The 17,796-nt window shown below is 31.9% G+C and overlaps 2 protein-coding genes across 3 annotated transcripts; both read left to right on the top strand.

Annotated features, from left to right (window-relative positions):
- The first annotated feature begins 5,350 nt into the window (after positions 1-5,350).
- On the top strand, positions 5,351-10,127 carry LOC118061407 (3-ketoacyl-CoA thiolase 2, peroxisomal). The gene is made up of 14 exons (XM_035074835.2): positions 5,351-5,524; positions 5,842-5,918; positions 6,028-6,112; positions 6,239-6,365; positions 6,452-6,550; positions 6,645-6,712; positions 6,823-6,930; positions 7,048-7,125; positions 7,226-7,358; positions 7,440-7,536; positions 8,156-8,279; positions 8,366-8,474; positions 9,644-9,727; positions 9,824-10,127. Exons 1-14 carry the CDS (start codon positions 5,438-5,440, stop codon positions 9,934-9,936), a joined length of 1,389 nt encoding a protein of 462 aa, XP_034930726.1. The 5' UTR covers positions 5,351-5,437; the 3' UTR covers positions 9,937-10,127.
- A 1,376-nt stretch (positions 10,128-11,503) lies between these two features.
- LOC118061418 (3-ketoacyl-CoA thiolase 2, peroxisomal-like) lies at positions 11,504-15,795 on the top strand. Of its 2 annotated transcripts, none has more exons than XM_035074849.2 (15): positions 11,504-11,837; positions 12,018-12,076; positions 12,194-12,278; positions 12,401-12,527; positions 12,606-12,704; positions 12,799-12,866; positions 12,981-13,088; positions 13,206-13,283; positions 13,414-13,546; positions 13,630-13,726; positions 14,016-14,139; positions 14,228-14,336; positions 14,664-14,747; positions 14,841-15,035; positions 15,275-15,795. In XM_035074849.2, exons 1-14 carry the CDS (start codon positions 11,751-11,753, stop codon positions 14,948-14,950), a joined length of 1,368 nt encoding a protein of 455 aa, XP_034930740.1. In that variant the 5' UTR covers positions 11,504-11,750; the 3' UTR covers positions 14,951-15,035; positions 15,275-15,795. The 2 variants fall into 2 exon arrangements, with proteins under 2 accessions (XP_034930740.1, XP_034930734.1); XM_035074843.2 differs by having other exon boundaries at positions 15,177-15,795.
- The last annotated feature ends 2,001 nt before the right edge of the window (positions 15,796-17,796 follow it).

The following is a 17,796-nucleotide window of genomic DNA, read 5'->3' as shown; positions in this document are numbered from 1 at the left end:
CATTTTAGTAATATTATTGATTAACTATCATAAAGTCTTAAGAAGTTTTTAGGTTAGATTAGAGAAACTTCGCACGTTATCTCAAAATTTACTTTCTAGTATATTTGTGAGAGGCATGAAAATCTATTCTTATGAACTAATCAAATATTTTTGTGCCTTACAATCATCGCATGACAAAATAATTCGAGTGTTTAACGAGGACACAGACCTAGCAATTATTTTTTACTTCGATGTCGTGGACAAGATATTCAAGTGAAGTGCCTATACCTGTGTCTACGGCCTGCGGGTCATTATCGTGCCGCCACGACATCGCTAACTTCTCTGTGGCCACCCAACCCAAATCTTCTTCGGGTTTGTAGTTTTATCGATCCTCGTAAAACCCAGTACAATATAAAATTAAAATTAAAAGGAGTTTTTTAATGTAAAATTAGATAATGTTTGGTATTTTTATAATAATTAGTTTTTAAAGTATTTTTTATTTAGAAAAATATTTAAAAAATATTTTTAAAATCAAATGATCTAAAAATAAAAAAAAATTAAAAATAAATTAAAAAGGTTTTTTTAATGTAAAATTAGATAATGTTTGGTATTTTTATAATAATTAGTTTTTAAAGTATTTTTTATTTTTAAAAATATTAAAAAATTATTTTTAAAATCAAATGATCTAAAAATAAAAAAAAATAATTTATTTTAAAAATATGGTGCCATCATAAAACTAAACATTGTCTTAATATGTAATTTTTGAACTTTAACATATTCTCATAAGCTCCTATTAAATATTAAAATGTGTAATATATTTTTCATAGTGGTTTTAGGAAATCACTAATTACATAACTTGCAATTCATCACAAGTTGACTTTTTTTATTTTTATAAAAATAATTATATATACAGGTTTTTTTCTATTCATTTTTATAGTTTAAAAAATCTAAATTCTAATAAAAAATTATATGCATACATGTAATCAAGTAAATTGAGAACTATATGTATGAATAAATAAATAAAAAGTCATTAACGATATCTGAAAATAAAACTTGAAAAATCAAGAGACATGTATAAATCAAGATATTTAATATTAGAAGACAGGATATTTACCCGATTGTGTTTACTAAATTTATTTATTAAAATAATTTTTTTTAAGAAAATGATAATAAAAATATAGACACAAATGAAATTGATCAAATAAAATAAAATGAGAAAAGACATCTTGCAAAGCTGCACAAATTAAAAATATTATTTGATTTTTTTCTTTCAAAAATACAATTCATCTTTGCAAAAGATAAAAAAATAAATATAGATAAACTAGAAAAACTCATCAAATTTAAATGTATAGCTAAAAAAATAATCACCATGTAAAACACATGATAAACACTTGTAGAAATCTAAAAAAAAAAATTATTAACCCCAACTTAACAGCCTGAAAATACAAAATCAAATCGATAAAAAACTTTATCTCTCCACCCGGATCTTTTTTCTTGGGCCATATGGAAGCCTAAAACATCTCGATGACACTTCTATCATTAAAAAAGAACACTTTGATACCAAGTTTGCATATTTTTTAGTTGGAATCAAACCAATCGATCATCTTTTCTTTTTAGTTGTTTTTTAGCATTTCTCTCTTTCATCTCTTAAGATTAGGGACTAGAACGTGAATAAAATGAAATATTGAACCAAAATGTAAAAAACTCAAAAACAAGGTTTAAAATTGAAAAAAAAATGAAAAACATAAGTTAGGGACCAAACGTATTAAAAGTTTCAATGTTGGTAATCACAATTTTAATTATAAATAACCAATGAAATTAAATTTGGTTTTGTCAAATCAGGTTTGATTTAATTTTGAATTTTTTTTTTAAACATAATAAGAAATCTTTTCTTAAATTATTAGCGCTAACATGAAGCTAATTAAGTTTTGAAGGATAAATTAAAAAATAATTTAATAACTACAAAAATAAATAAAAAGACCAAGACAAAAAAAATAAAATTGATGTGGTCGACACAATCCATAGTGACAATGCCATGACACTAGTTTGTCTTATTATTATTATTTAAATTTCAATAAATCAAGGACGACGTCTTCACAATTATAAATGGGATTGGGGTGAAACTTTCAAAATCTAATTTTACTGTCGTGACATGCACGAAAAGGGGTTAGAAATCTAACTGTCTTTTGGAAGTTTCACCCTAATCCAATGTACCATGGGAATCTATGAATTCTTCAAGAAATTTATATTCACGTTTTTATTTTAAATTTATTTACATGTATAAAGAAAGTAAGAACTCGTTTATTTACGAGCTTGTAAACAAATATACACTAATATATACTAAGTGAGTGTATAAAAATACAATAACTTTTATTTTGGTTGTATTTTGTTTTAAAAAAATATTTTTAATAATTTTGATATATTAATATAAAAAATAAAAATAAAATATAAAATAATTATTTTAATATATTTTTAAATAAAAATCATTTTATAAAAATAACTTTCACTGCAATAACAAACGCATGTTTGGAGACTAGAGACTCGTGTAGTAACACGTCTTCTTAATTGTCGTTTTCCTTCCTAACTGGTCGTGACATATGTTGCACAATCTCAATCTGGAGATATTCTTAAAAATCAAGCAGGGAAAATAAATTGACGGGTGGCATATTGTAGCAGTATCACCAGTTTTTTAGCCATTTGCCATTAACTTCTATGCTCGAATCACATATCGGATCGCTCGACCTAAATTAACTTGAGACAATAAAAATAATATTATTTTATTTTTTTAAAAATAAATAACATTGCTCTGATTTTTTTTATAAAAAAGATTAATTTAAATTTTTTACTAAATCAATCAGTAAAAATCAGATCAATTCTATATTTATTTTTTCACAGTCAGCCTGTCCAAGGCTGAATTAATGAGATTCTGATCAACCTACAGTGCAAAATCGGACTTAACAACGCTAGAATGAAAATAGGAGCACGCAAATGGTTTCCCTGCGCAGCAATTTAATTTCAGGGTATTTTCCTCGATTTGTAGTGTCCCACAAACGTAAGAGGAAACAAATACCTTGTAATGGAAAAAATATAGCATGTGAAAGGAATGTAGGAAATCTATCTTTAGGTCTGGCCATTTTTTTTCCTTCTAGAAGGACACTAACTAGCCACGCCTCCGTTTTAGAAAGTAGTTGGTAGTGCAACTGTAAGAATTTTTTTTTTCTGAAAATGTTTTTCTATTGAATTAATGTCTTTTAATGATATTGATACGAGAATGACAGTGGAAATTCTTTAAATTACATATTTAAGATCCAACAATTAACGAGTTATGTACTGAGCTAAAGTTATTAAATCTGATACATTATGTCATTCAAAACTCGAATTATATGTTGAATTAATTGACATAAATTAACTCGAGATAATTAAAATAAAATTACTTTATTTAAAAAATATATAAAAAATTATTTTAATATTTTTTAAAAATTAAATTAAAATTTTAACTATATCAACCAGGTAAATTAAATCAATTTTTTATTATTTTTTTCACAATTAACTTGTTTAACATCAAGGGAATATTTGAGTGTGATATAGGTTTTTTTAAAATATTTTTTATTTAAAAATATATTAAAATAATATAGATATATATATTTTTGACATCAAGATATTAAAAAAATTCAAAATAAATAAATAATTAATTTAAAATAAAATTTTAATAAAAAATAAATTGAACTAAAATGATAAACAGGACAATAAAAAAAAAAAAAAACCAGGAAAGCATATAGTTACCTGTTCATCAATTTAATTTCTGGGTCTATTCCTCGTTTTGCTGCTTTTGCAGTGTCCTACAAACTTAAGAGGACACAATTACCTCGTAGTAGAAAAATAAATATAGCATGTGAAAGGAAAGTAGGAAATCTATCTTCAGGTCTGGCCCTTTTTTCCTTCCAAGGACAATAATTAGGCACGCCAGAAACCTTTTACAGGTCCCACTTTCTCAATCCGGCACGCATTTCCATGACCCCACCGCACCACCTCTATCCTAATCCAAAATGACACATCATTTATAGATAGTGGCAACGAGGACCACAAAGTCTAGGCTACACATACATAAATAATCGGCTAAAATCATGTCTGGTCCCTGTACGTTTTTTTATATATATATTTGACCGTATAAACTCGGATCAAATAAAATCTTTCTCATCTTTTCGTTTAATAATTGAGAACAAGGGTTTGATTTGAACAAATAAAAGTAGAGGGACATATTTGAGTTTCAGCCTGAATAAACGCATTCATTCATGAATTACATAATTTATCGTGATCATCCATTAAATTAATTCAACGAAAACACTCCTGGTGTCAGAGTAGACCATACTTTTTTTTTAATATGCACTTTTAAAATAAATATGTACAGCGTTTCAATGAAAAAAAAAAATTTAATTGTAAAAAAATATATAAAATAAATTTACGTTTATCAAGTTTTAAAATGAATTTATATTTTTAAATAAAAAAATATCATTAGACATATAGCTTTTATCCATTTATCTTCATCTTTTTTATTTCAAAACTCTTACAAAATACTATTGAATGTCAAATCTGTTTATTTTATAAAAAATAATTTTTAAAATTTTCTTATTTTTATTTACCATTAAAAAAATTAATAAATAAAAAATACTTTTTAGTAAAAGAAAATTTTAGTTAGGTTTTAGAAAAGTTTTTTCATTTTATTTTTTGTGTAACACACTTTCTATAAGGTGTAAAATATTTAAAAATATAATATTATTTATTAATTATATCAAATTTAACCCTTAATCTTTTGATTGCTATATATTTTGTTTTAAATCCTTTTATTTTCAACTATATCATTTAAAATTTAATTTGATTTGATTTTTTTTTTATCAATTTTGATTATTATTCTTTTGATTGTTATTTATTTTTCTCTTATATTTTTTCTAATTGAAATTTTTTTATCTATAAAATTTGATATATATTTTTACATTGCTATTTATTTTATTTGAAATAATTTATAAAATTAATTTTTTTTTAATTTTTATTTACTATATTTATTTCTATTATTTTTTAATTTTTTTATAATATAACTAAATGTTAAAAATATTTTTAAATTATTTTTCATAATATTTGTAAACATTGAAAAATAATTAATTTTTTATGAATATACTTTCTATTAAACTACTTTCCAAAAACAGGCTAGTTTCTGACAATATGTAAAAATGTTTTAATTATTATTATAAGAATAAACCAAATAATTCCATTTTATCCGGAAACTTGGCATTTCCTGCAACCACCCACCTGTAAAAATATATAAAAATCTGACCGGGTCTTTTCTATTTAATCATCATACCCGCACTTCATTTTCAAGCACTCTTTATTTTTTCTTAGAGAAGACGGTTACGCATAAACTTCTTCTTGTTTTAGACAGAGAAAACAGAAAAGGAAAACAAAAATGGAGAAAGCAATCAACAGGCAACGTGTTCTTCTTGATCACCTCCGTCCTTCTTCTTCTTCTCACAATTTTGAATCCACTCTTTCTGTAAGTTCAAGAATTTGATAGCTACTTGATTCAGATGATAATTTGGTTGTTTCCAATTTAGTTGCTTTATTATATCTGTTTTTTTCAGAAGAATCTCAGCTACTAGTTAGATCATGCAAGTTGAAGGATCGATTTGTAATTTAGAATTTTATGAAATCTGTTGCTTTATGTTCTTTTTTATCAGTAATCTTTTTGAATTTATTCTTGTGTCTGGCTTCGTTTCTTAATATAAGTTGGATTTTCATTACTTTAATTAATTTCTTTATATAAATCGGAGCAGTATTTTTTTATATAAAAAAAATGGATTTTGAAATCAGGCATCCGCTTGTTTGGCTGGAGATAGCGCTGCGTATCAAAGGACTTCGGCGTATGGAGATGATGTTGTGATTGTTGCGTAAGTAGTGGTTGAAATGATTTTTGTGAAATGTTTATTGCACCATAGTGATGTTTTTGGTGAATCGAGCTTAATCGTTTTATTTCATTTGTGTTTTGTGGTTTTATAGAGCATATCGAACTCCGCAATGCAAATCAAAGCGTGGTGGTTTCAAGGATACTCATGCTGATGATTTACTAGCACCTGTGTTGAAGGTTTGGTTGTAGTTTAATTTTGAATTTGGGTTCGGTTATGGTTATGATTTGATTCTTGTTATATGTTTTTGATGTCAGAATAATAAAACTTGTGTTTGTTGTTACTGTGAATATTGGTTCGTGTAGGCGTTGATAGAGAAAACTAATCTAGATCCAAGAGAAGTTGGGGATATTGTTGTGGGTTCAGTATTGGCTCCAGGATCTCAAAGAGCAAGTGAATGCAGGATGGCTGCATTCTATGCTGGTTTCCCTGGTATGTTTCTTAAATTGCATCTTTCAAGGGGTATTGGTTGCATTACTACTTTATGCTTGCTTGAATGGATTTTGAATCTGGTCCAGAAACTGTGCCGATAAGGACTGTCAATAGGCAATGTTCGTCTGGGCTTCAGGCAGTTGCTGATGTGGCTGCTTCTATCAAAGCAGGGTTCTATGAAATTGGTAAGAGAAATCCCTTGAACTGCCTTTTCGATAGTGTATTATCTCAATGTCTTGTTAATTATTAGGCTTTACAAATTTTATCATTTCATTTTAGGGATTGGAGCTGGGTTGGAATCCATGACAATTAATCAAATGTCATGGGATGGAGATGTGAATCCAAAGGTATATCTGCTCTTCTCCTCATTTAATTTGTTTCAGAAGGTTTGTTGATGATTTTTTTGGGTTATTTATTCATCTGGATTGGATTCTTAAGGTTATATTGATTATGACAGCTAAAGAATTTTCAAAAAGCCCAAGATTGCCTTCTACCCATGGGTGTTACTTCAGAGAATGTTGCACATCGTTTTGGTGTGACAAGGCAGGAGCAGGATCAGGCAGCAGTAAGTGCCATTGTTCTGCTATGCAGTATATTGCAACGTGATTTGTTTTATTAATATTCTTAAATTGTTGTTTATAGGTTGGTTCTCATAGGAGTATTGTTAAATTGTTTTTGTTAGGTTGATTCTCACAGGAAGGCTGCTGCTGCTACTGCTTCAGGCAGATTCAAGGATGAAATCATCCCTGTCGCTACAAAGGTATATCTAGTGGAATGTATTGGGTAAAAATTTAGTCATTTATGGCTTAAGAATTGAAAATGTAATCTGTTTTTTTTTGTTGGCATTTTTCTGTTCGAAGATTGTCGACCCTAAAACTGGTGATGAGAAGCCCATCGTAGTATCTGTTGATGATGGGATTCGCCCAGAGACATCAGTAGCAGGTCTGGGAAAATTAAAGGCCGTGTTTAAGAAAGATGGGACCACCACTGCTGGTATACCTCGTGAGCCTTTTCTTTTTTCATAGTTAGTCAGTTTAGTTCGATCCATTTGATCATGTGGTGGCTCTTCTTCAGGAAATTCTAGCCAAATCAGTGATGGTGCTGGGGCTGTGCTGCTCATGAAAAGAAGTGTTGCTGTGCACAAAGGACTACCCATTCTTGGTGTATTCAGGTATATAATCCCTAGAAACTCAGTGGATCTCTATCACAATGTGCCATAAATCGAATGGTAGTTGCACATGGATGTGGTGGACAACAACATTATAAATCCAACAAATCAAAGCACGAATTCTAGAACCATTTTTTTTTTTTTTCGTTTTATTTTGCATTCCTTAACAGGAGAGGGGGAGGTTGCGCCATCATCATCATGTTGACCTGAGAATGTGGTTGTTGGATGAACTTGCTTCGTATTTTCCCGATAATAATCATTTTATGAGGAAATATTAACCAATAACCAGTAGGCATGGAATCTTCTATTTCCTTTGATCTGTTTATGTTTGTTCAGAACCTTTAACACCCATTGAAAGGGGTATTGAACTTTTGAGTTGAAGGTATACGACCTCATTCAAAGCCAAGAATTTTGCTTCATCCATTCCCCACAGCTTATTTGTTCTGAAGTTTAGGAAGATGGCATTCTGCAAATGCACATCTTATTATTTTGCTTGAGACAACAGTGTTTAGTAGTTCCTTGCCATCTATTTTGTTGGATTTCATATATAACAATCAATGATGAGAATAAATTAAAGAATTCTCCTCATTTTTCCCGTATAAAATTTGTTTTGGCCATGCAGGACATTTGCTGCTGTTGGTGTGGATCCTGCCATCATGGGTGTAGGCCCAGCTGTTGCAATTCCAGCTGCAGTGAAGGCTGCTGGTTTAGAACTTGAGGATATTGATCTTTTTGAAATAAATGAGGTAAAAGGAAAATGAATACTTTACAGTTATATTCAGAATCAAACACTCCTTCCAGTTTTAACTAAAATTTGTTGTTTCTCGTCCAGGCATTTGCTTCCCAGTTTGTATATTGCCGCAAGAAGTTGGAGCTTGATCCACAGAAGATCAATGTCAACGGGGGTGCAATGGCCATTGGACATCCTCTGGGTGCAACAGGTATTTCCTTGTGGAAAATTGAAGTTAAAATAAATGCACTCTAATTTCTGGTGATAAGCTAACAATCCTGTAATAGGTTATAGATTGGAGGCAATTTCTTTTGCTTGGGTCCGGTGGGGGGAGGACATTTTTTTGTAGCCAAAGTATCTACGGGTTCCTTGGGATTCCTTGGGAAAATATGTCGGTCAGGCAATTTACCAGATAAATTGTTAAGTCCTTGGTTCCATAGGAGCAAGTTAGAAAGATTATGAAACAGAACAAATCGATTATAGATTAGTGGCAATTTTATTTTCGGGGAGGGGAACACTTTTTCATAGCCGAAGTAGCTACTTATTATCCGTGAAAACATGTTGGTAAGCAGTTGATAGGATAAATTGTTTAAGCCCATTGGTACAATAGGAGGAAGTCAGTAAGATTGAGAAATAGAACAAATTGATTTTCGACAGAATAAAAAATGCATATATGAACCATGGAATACAACCCTATGACATGCTCGAGATGGGACAGGACATTGAAATCTATTTCTAGCTAGTCGAGCTGTAATATGCACATCCATTAGTTGGGTGTTTTGAGTTCAAGGGTTTATAGTACCATTTATGTAGGATTTATACCACCAAATAAACTGTCTAAAGATATATTAAAACAGATTTTTGATAAAAACTCGAGGAAATAAATGACTCCATGATGAAGCCATCATTTTACCAAATTGAACCATTCTCTTCTCTATAGTTGACATGATGTGAACCTTTTAGCTCTTCTCATAAATGAGAAGTATTTAATAATGTACCATCTATGCGAGATTTGATAGAAGAACCATTGAATTAATTGGACAAATTTAGAGAGCAAGAATTAATCAAACAAATTTAAAGAACATGAGGGATAATTGACCAAATTAGGAATACAAGGGTAGAAATGAATTGACACAAACATGGGTAACTTCAGGGGTTTTGCTTTGTGTCGGTGGTGGAAACAGTTTTTGGTGCTTGTAAATCTGCTCAAGACTTGTATAGAGAGCGTCGCTTTTGAGTGGTGTACGGTGATCTCTGTGATAGAGTATCCATTAACTTATATTATATGGTCTTTAATTTCACACATGAATATGTGGTGCAGCAGTTATTTGTTTAATCATATTCTGAGACTAATTCATGCCACCTCTTTAATTTTTACAGGTGCTAGATGTGTGGCTACCTTGCTGCATGAGATGAAGCGTCGTGGCAGGGACTGTCGCTTCGGGGTGGTGTCAATGTGCATAGGTATTCTTTCTCTCTCTCTCTCTCTCTCTCTCTGGGTGCGTGGAGTGTTGCTGTAACGTATGCTTATGGCTAACTGTTGTCACCAATTAAATGCAGGCACAGGAATGGGAGCTGCTGCTGTTTTTGAAAGGGGGGATGGCTGTGATGAGCTATGCAACGGCGGTCGGAAAGTCGAAAGCAACAATCTCCTATCCAGGGATGCACGATAGTCGCATGTGATGGGCATACCGCAGAAGCTTCCAATAAATGCAGTTTGGAGTTATTTTATTATTCATAATAATAAAGTGTAACAAGGTGGCTCTATTTTCAGTTAAACAAATAGAACGCCGAAGGCGAGTCCGATCGCCTATATTGTGATATTTTCATGTTATGAAGTATTATAGTCTCTCTTTTCTTTTCCTTTCCTTTTCTTTTTTTAATTGCACCCCTTCTACTATATATGTTAATGGACCGGGCTGGGGTGGTCACTCAGGTCGGGTGAAAGGTCCATCTATGTAGAGTACCAGTTGGATACCTGATCGGATTCTTATATTTTTTTTTATTCTCTTTAATTTTTTTAATACTTCAAAAAATCATATCCTAATAAATTAATATAAAGAATTTCATGTATCCTATTAAAATAAGTCATGTCTAAAATATTAATAATAGATATGGTTTAAAAACATTCAATTATATGATTAAATATGATTAATAATAGTGTAACGAGGTGGCTCTATATTCAATTAAACAACTGTTTTTTATTTTTTTATTCAATTACAAAAACGAAGAAGCCCAGATATCACAAGCACAGAGACCTAGGAAAAAAACACTAATTGTCCAGATATTAGGCCTAAAACTTTGCTCTTTCCGATCCAGACCATCAGCTCCAACTGAGGTTAAGATAGAGGACCGTGGGAACATATAGCTCGTACTAGTTTATTTGAGTTGGAGTAGAGGGTATCGGTGTTGTTTTCAGCAGGGGTATTCATGTAAATAATTGGATCAAGTTTTGACTTGTAAATATATTTAATTTAATTTTTGATAATTTATAAATAATATATTTCATCTTTTTTTTTTTTTTTACTCGAGCGGATTAAATATATCTAAATGAGCTAAGTTTTTTTGTGTGAATATTATAAATATTTGAAACTAGGTTTATATTACTAATTTCATGAATTGAACTTAATTAAAATTAAGATTTGGAGTTAATAAATTAGCCCTAAACTTGTGATAAACTATAATAAATAATTTAAACTTAAAACATCAACTGAATCAATTGAGTAAAATAAAAAAATCAATTGCAAAAAGAAAAAGAACAGTATATATATATATATATATATAAGTTTTTTTTTAAAAAAAATCTCATTTTAACCCCAATCCATACATTTTATCAATTAAGTTTCAAATATTTCATACATCTCTCAATTGGATTTTTTGTCATTTGTTTTTAATATTTGAACTCTAATGCGAGTTTTTTTTATACACTAGAAACAACATCAATTTAAAAAAACGGGGAAAAGGTAACGAATACTGGTATCTTTCAGTCTAAGATGCATGTTTTATGACTAAAACAACATTGATTTTGTGAAAATTAATAGAAAGACCAGAGAAAGTTTTGAAGATTTAGGATAAAATTGATAAATTTGATAGGTTTGTGATCGAATAGTAAATGAGTATACAGGTTAAGATCAAATTGACTTTCCAAAAAATAATTTATTAAAAAAATAGAAATGTATTAAAAAAGTGCACAGGCCATTAGTGTTTTGGAAATTAATATAGTTTTAATATTGAGAAATCTTAAGGCTATAAGAACTAGAGTGGAATACTACTAAATTTTATATAGTTTACCTGAAACAACGAAGGAAATAGAGAATGGGTAGTTGTTAGACACTGCTAGTAGTTCACAGTATTTCGATCATGGAAAAGTGATGATGCACCTCCCCATCGCCTAGATTAGAGGCTGACTACAATGGATTGCCAACTATAATTTTTTCACAGAGAAGATTGTTACGCATGCGCTTTTTCTTGGTTCGGAAAGAGTAAAATGGAGAAAGCAAGCAACAGGCAACGTGTTCTTCTCGGTCACCTCCGTTCTTCTTCTTCGTATAACAATCATGAATCCTCTCTCTCTGTAAGTTCAAAAATATTAACGATGTTCGATATATTTTGATTTCATGAAAGTTGAAGGATCGATATGTAGTTCTGAAATTTATGAGAAATCCGTTGCTTTATACCTATTTTTGTAATTGACAAATTTGTGGCTTCATTTATCAATTAATATAAATTGGATTTTGATTATTCGTGAAATCAGGCACCTGCTTGTTTAGCTGGAGGTAGCGCGGCATATGGAGATGATGTCGTTGTTGTGGCGTAAGTAGTAGTTGAAATGATTTTTGCAGAATGTTTTATTGCATATGCAGTAATGCACGGTTTAAGTGAATTAACGAGCTTGATTTTTTTTTTTTTTGGTATTTTGTGGTTATAAAGGGCTTATCGAACTCCGCTATGCAAATCAAAGCGTGGTGGTTTCAAGGATACTCATGCTGATGATTTACTAGCACCTGTGTTGAAGGTTTTGAATCTGTTATTGCTCATTGTTATCATGAATTATGATTATATGTATATGTTTTTTTTGTGTCAGAATAACAAAACTTGCGTTTATATGTTGTTATTGTGGATACTTGGTTGGTGTAGGCATTGATAGAGAAAACTAATTTAAATGCAAGAGAAGTTGGGGATATTGTTGTGGGTTCGTCATTGGCACCAGGGTCTCAAAGAGCAAGCGAATGCAGGATGGCTGCGCTCTATGCTGGTTTCCCTGGTATGTGTTTTGATTGCCTCTCTGGAGGGATGTTGATTATGTTGATGCTTACTTGATTGGATTTTGAATCTGGTCCAGAAACTGTGCCGATAAGGACTGTCAATAGGAAATGTTCGTCTGGGCTTCAGGCAGTTGCTGATGTGGCTGCTTCTATCAAAGCAGGGTTCTATGAAATTGGTAATAGAAATCCCCTGAGCTGTCTTTGAGATGATGTATTACATTGATGCCATTTTAATTATTAGGCTTTACATTTTTTATCCCTTTGTTGTAGGCATTGGAGCTGGTTTGGAATCCATGACAGTTAATTCAAGGGCATGGGTTGGAGATGTGAACCCAAAGGTATATTTATTTTTCTCTTCATTCAATTTGTTTCATAAGGTTTGTTGGTGATTGTTTGTGTTTTGGTACTTATTGATCTGAATTGGATTCTTAAGGTTATGTTGATTATGGCAGGTAAAGCGCTTTCAGGAAGCCCAAGATTGCCTTCTACCCATGGGTGTTACTTCAGAGAATGTTGCACATCGTTTCAGTGTGACAAGGCAGGAACAGGATCAGGCTGCAGTAAGTGCAATGAATCTACTACGTGGTATATTTTAACATGATTTGTAGTATTAATATTGTTAAATTATGGTCACTAGGTTGATTCTCATAGGAAGATTGTTAAATTGTTGTTGTTAGGTTGATTCTCACAGGAAGGCTGCCGCTGCTTCTGCTTCTGGCAGATTCAAGGATGAAATCATCCCTGTCGCTACAAAGGTATATTTTAGTTGAATGTTTTGAGAAAAATATGCATCTTGATTTATTTCACGTGCTTCCATGTTTGTGATTGCTGGCCTAAGAGTTGAACATGTAATATCTGATTTATGTTGTTTTTTCCTGTTTGAAGATAGCTGACCCTAAAACTGGGGATGAGAAGCCCATCATAGTTTCTGTTGACGATGGGATTCGCCCAAACACATCATTAGCTGATCTGGGAAAACTAAAGGCCGTGTTTAAGAAAGATGGGACCACCACTGCTGGTAAACAACATATGCGCTTCTTTTTTTCAATATTTTGGTCAGTTTACTTCAAGCCAGTTCATAATGAGGTGGCTCTTCTTCAGGGAATTCTAGCCAAATCAGTGATGGTGCTGCGGCTGTATTGCTCATGAAAAGAAGTGTTGCTATGCGCAAAGGGTTACCCATCCTTGGTGTATTCAGGTAAATAATTCCTACCAACTTATTGTTGTTTATCTATACGCATCCTTGACTTTCAAGTTTTCAAGTTTCACAACCTCATTCAGGGCAATTCCCCTGCAGCTCATTTGTTTTGTAGTCTAGGAAGGTGGCCCTCTTTAAACACAAATCTTGTTGTTTTACTCGAGACATTGTTGTTTAGATGTTGCTTGCCATCTATTATATTAGTTTTCATCTATAACTAAAATGACGAGAATATACCAAAGCATTCTCCTTCTCATTTTTCCCACATGAAATTATTTTGTCCATGCAGAACATTTGTTGTTGTTGGTGTGGATCCTGCCATCATGGGTGTGGGCCCAGCTGTTGCAATCCCCGCTGCAGTGAAGGCTGCTGGTCTAGAACTTGAGGATATTGATCTTTTTGAGATAAATGAGGTAAATAGAATTGTATAGTTTTTAGTTGTATTTCTACCTTCATCAAACACCCTTTCCAGTTCACTACATTTTGTTATTCCTTGTCCAGGCATTTGCTTCCCAGTTTGTATATTGTTGTAAGAAGCTGGAGCTTGATATGCAGAAGATCAATGTCAATGGGGGTGCAATAGCAATTGGACATCCTCTGGGTACAACAGGTATTTTGGCTTTCTGCTTTGAATTTCTTAAACTTTGTCAGAAGCTATGATATGTTCAAAACGGGACAAGAAACTGAAAGCTTGTTTTTTATTAGATGAGCTATAATTATATTACTCACTGGCCACAACACTTGTGAAGTGTTCAAATTCACGGGAATACAGTATGCTTGTAAATTTGCATAATCCTTGTAATATAGAGCATCACTTTTGATTTGTGCAAGGGAATCATGGCAATAGAGCATGTATGTTAATATATGATCTTTAATTTTAGACATGAAAATGAACTGAAGCAGTTACATGCTAATTCATGCCTCTTAACCGTTACAGGTGCTAGATGTGTGGCTACTATACTGCATGAGATGAAGCGCCGTGGTAGGGACTGTCGCTTCGGAGTGGTTTCAATGTGCATTGGTATTCTCCTCCTCCTCCCTCTCTCTCTCTCTCTGTGTTTGTGGAGTGTTGCTGGAACATATGCTTATGACTAACTATTGTCACTAAATGCAGGCACAGGAATGGGAGCTGCTGCTGTTTTTGAAAGGGGGGATGGTTGTGATGAGCTCTGCAATGCTCCGAAAGTCCAAAGCAACAATCTCTTATCCAAGGATTCACGATAGTCGTATTTGATGGGCACATCGCAGAAGCTTCCAATAAATGCAGTTTGGAGTTATTTTATTATTCATAATAATAAAGTGTAACAAGGTGGGTAATTATATTAATTTAAACAAAACTAGAATGCAGGACATCAGTTTCATTTTTATATTTTCATAATTTCATATAAATGAACTATTCCTCATTATTCACATTATTTTTGTTTATGGATCTCATTATAAACCTTTTCAGGTCTACCTCGTTGTCCATTATTACAGTGACGCAAATTCTCTTCCTTATCACACGCTACCTTAGAATGTCAAGAGATTTACTACCACGGTTTGGAACAGATGTGCACGCATATACCTTATCTTAGAGTTGTTTGAACTTGCAAGAAGTGCCCAAATTCCTTGGACCAGCCACAGAAACGATAAAGGCACGCCTTGGATTACTACTTACTAGCCAGGGTCACACCGTCCCAAGTTCCTCATCATGTATTTGCAGCGGCAAAAGAATTGCAGGAGCCGGCATGTTGCGCTTCAGGGTGTTTACATCTCAGCGAATTCTGAGACGATATTCTGCTGACTCCCAGGCTCAGGAAACTGTAGGGCGGGAAAGCAAAAATATGCCTGCCAACCTTTGCTTTTAAGCCCTCGCAGTGGCCTTATTGTTTTTACTCAACGGTCGGTTCAACGAGCTATGAGCTTTTTTAAACGAGGTACTTTGCACTATCAATTTGTACCATTGAGGCCTCTCATCTTTGAAATCTCCTACTTCAACCCTTGGTACTTTTAGTTCAGAGAACTAACATCTTTAGTCCGTTGATCCCTAATGGTGCTAGTTGGCTGTTTGCTTTGGATATTCTTTGAAATATGCTATAGTCGTAAAAAAAAAAAAACTCCCTGGGACACTCGACCTGTGAACTTTTACACACTGGTTAGTAGCAGCTAGTGCAGTAGCGCGCATAGCAACCTTTACGATTTCAAAGAGAAATCTTAAGAATTTAAGACTGAAAGTTAAATCTTGAATTCTTGTGTGGACACATCTTGTCATAAGAGTCCATTCGCATGGCATTTGCTTTTCCACCTCACAGCATCCTTTAAAAGATAAAGGGTGTGATTGGTATTGTGGTTGCTGTTGTGGTAGTGGTTTTAAAAAAGTTGTTTTATAAAAAGTACTTTTAGTTGAGGTTGGTTTGAAAAAATATATGTTTGGTTAAAACTGTGGTTGAAATTGAGGTTGAACAAAAAGTAGTTTAATGTGTTTGGTTAAAAAAATGCTTTTCAAATTGAGGTTATAAAATAATTAAAAAATACTTTTAATTTAAATATTGTAGATTTAGCTACCATTATTACATCATGAAATAAATAACTATATTTTTCATGATTTCTTAAGAACACAACAATAAAAACTGAATTTTTTGTTACTTCATCAAGTGATCTCCTTCTAATTTTTTTGAATAAAACAGAATTAAAATAAAAATAAAAACTGAATTTAATTTTTTTAACTGGGTCTAACACGGCAAGAACATAATTGGAATTGCGATCAAATTCCACAAATGCTACGTCATCATGCTATATCCTTCTAATTTATGTAGTGTTATTAAATAATAGTTTTTTTTTAACTAAAACTCAATTTTTAAAAAAAAAAAAATTACAATTTCATTACGTACAAAATTTATTCGACAAAAAATATAGTTTTCATGATTTTTTGAGCATGCAATAAAATTAGGTAAAATATTATCAGGAATAAAATTGAGATTACAGTATAAGTAAATTTAATTCACCTTAAACTAATTTTTTTAAAAAAAAAAATAGTGTTCACGTTTACATGAATAGTGCGAGTGAAATCACTGGGTTTTTTTTTAATTGCACTGATTTTTCAGGAAAAAAAAAACTTGGTTTTTCGAAATTTAAAAAATAAAAAAAAAAAAAAACTAAAACTCTGATTTAAGTTTAGGGAACAGTGCGAGTGAATTCACTCGCACTGTACATTGTAAACTTTTCTTGGTTTTTTTAGGAAAAAAAAAAAAAAACCGTTGTTTAAGTTTAGGGAACAAGCGTTTTTCCTTCAGGAGAAGCAGCATTTTGCTGCTTCTCCCAAACCGCCGTTTCAATTAAAAAATGAGTGGGCCCTACCAGTCAAAAGCAAGTTTCATTTTGTTACTAAACAAAAATTTACGTGGCTGCGGGTGAACCTCACTCGCAGCCACGTTCCCAAACGGCACCAAAGAACTGCTTAGAAATAATTTGTTCGATGCGACAAATACTAAGGTAAGACTTGCATGGCAAGCATTCGAAAGCAATAAGATGCATGCATTTTCACATCAGCAATCTGATACATGCCGCTCGCTATGGATGATCAAAAGGCAGGCAGTAATACATGAACACCGAAATCTGCAAGCGCAAGCTTGCACATGCTCCAGCTTATGCAGGATGTGACTTCCCTTTGCGTTGACTTCATCAAAAATTTGGTCAAGGATTCCACTACAGAATTACACGGCTTTGGTTCAACCCCAGTCTACAAGCAAGCCCAACAGGCAACCATAAGTATATCAATCTAAATTGTTCAAGCATGTTTATTATTAGTATTATGGTGCAAATTGTTTTTTAAAAGTGTTTTTTTATTTATAAATATATTAAAATGATTTTTTTTAAAAAAATTATTTATTTTTGATATCAGCATATCAAAATCATCGAAAAATACTAAAAAAAAACACCTAAAAATATTAAATTTATGTTTTTTTAAGATAAACACACTTTTAAAAAGCACCTAAAAGTAGAAGCTACCGCACTTTCAAGCACTTAAAAATAAATAGTGCAAAATCAAGAAGTTATAGAAAACTTGCAAATCGGGCATGATGTTTTTCTGT

The sequence above is a fragment of the Populus alba genome, chromosome 1 (genome assembly GCF_005239225.2).
Source record: "Populus alba chromosome 1, ASM523922v2, whole genome shotgun sequence".
Classification (NCBI taxonomy): domain Eukaryota; kingdom Viridiplantae; phylum Streptophyta; class Magnoliopsida; order Malpighiales; family Salicaceae; genus Populus; species Populus alba.
Note: the sequence above shows the minus strand (reverse complement) of the source record. Positions and strands in the feature narration are given on the sequence as shown.

Coding starts and splice junctions, on each gene's coding strand:
- LOC118061407 (XM_035074835.2), top strand. CDS start 5,438: ATGGAGAAAGCAATCAACAGGCAACGTGTTCTTCTTGATCACCTCCGT. Junction 6,713..6,822: donor ATGGAGATGTGAATCCAAAG/GTATATCTGCTC, acceptor TGATTATGACAG/CTAAAGAATTTTCAAAAAGC. Junction 9,728..9,823: donor GGTGGTGTCAATGTGCATAG/GTATTCTTTCTC, acceptor AATTAAATGCAG/GCACAGGAATGGGAGCTGCT.
- LOC118061418 (XM_035074849.2), top strand. CDS start 11,751: ATGGAGAAAGCAAGCAACAGGCAACGTGTTCTTCTCGGTCACCTCCGT. Junction 12,705..12,798: donor AGCAGGGTTCTATGAAATTG/GTAATAGAAATC, acceptor CCTTTGTTGTAG/GCATTGGAGCTGGTTTGGAA. Junction 13,727..14,015: donor CCCATCCTTGGTGTATTCAG/GTAAATAATTCC, acceptor TTGTCCATGCAG/AACATTTGTTGTTGTTGGTG.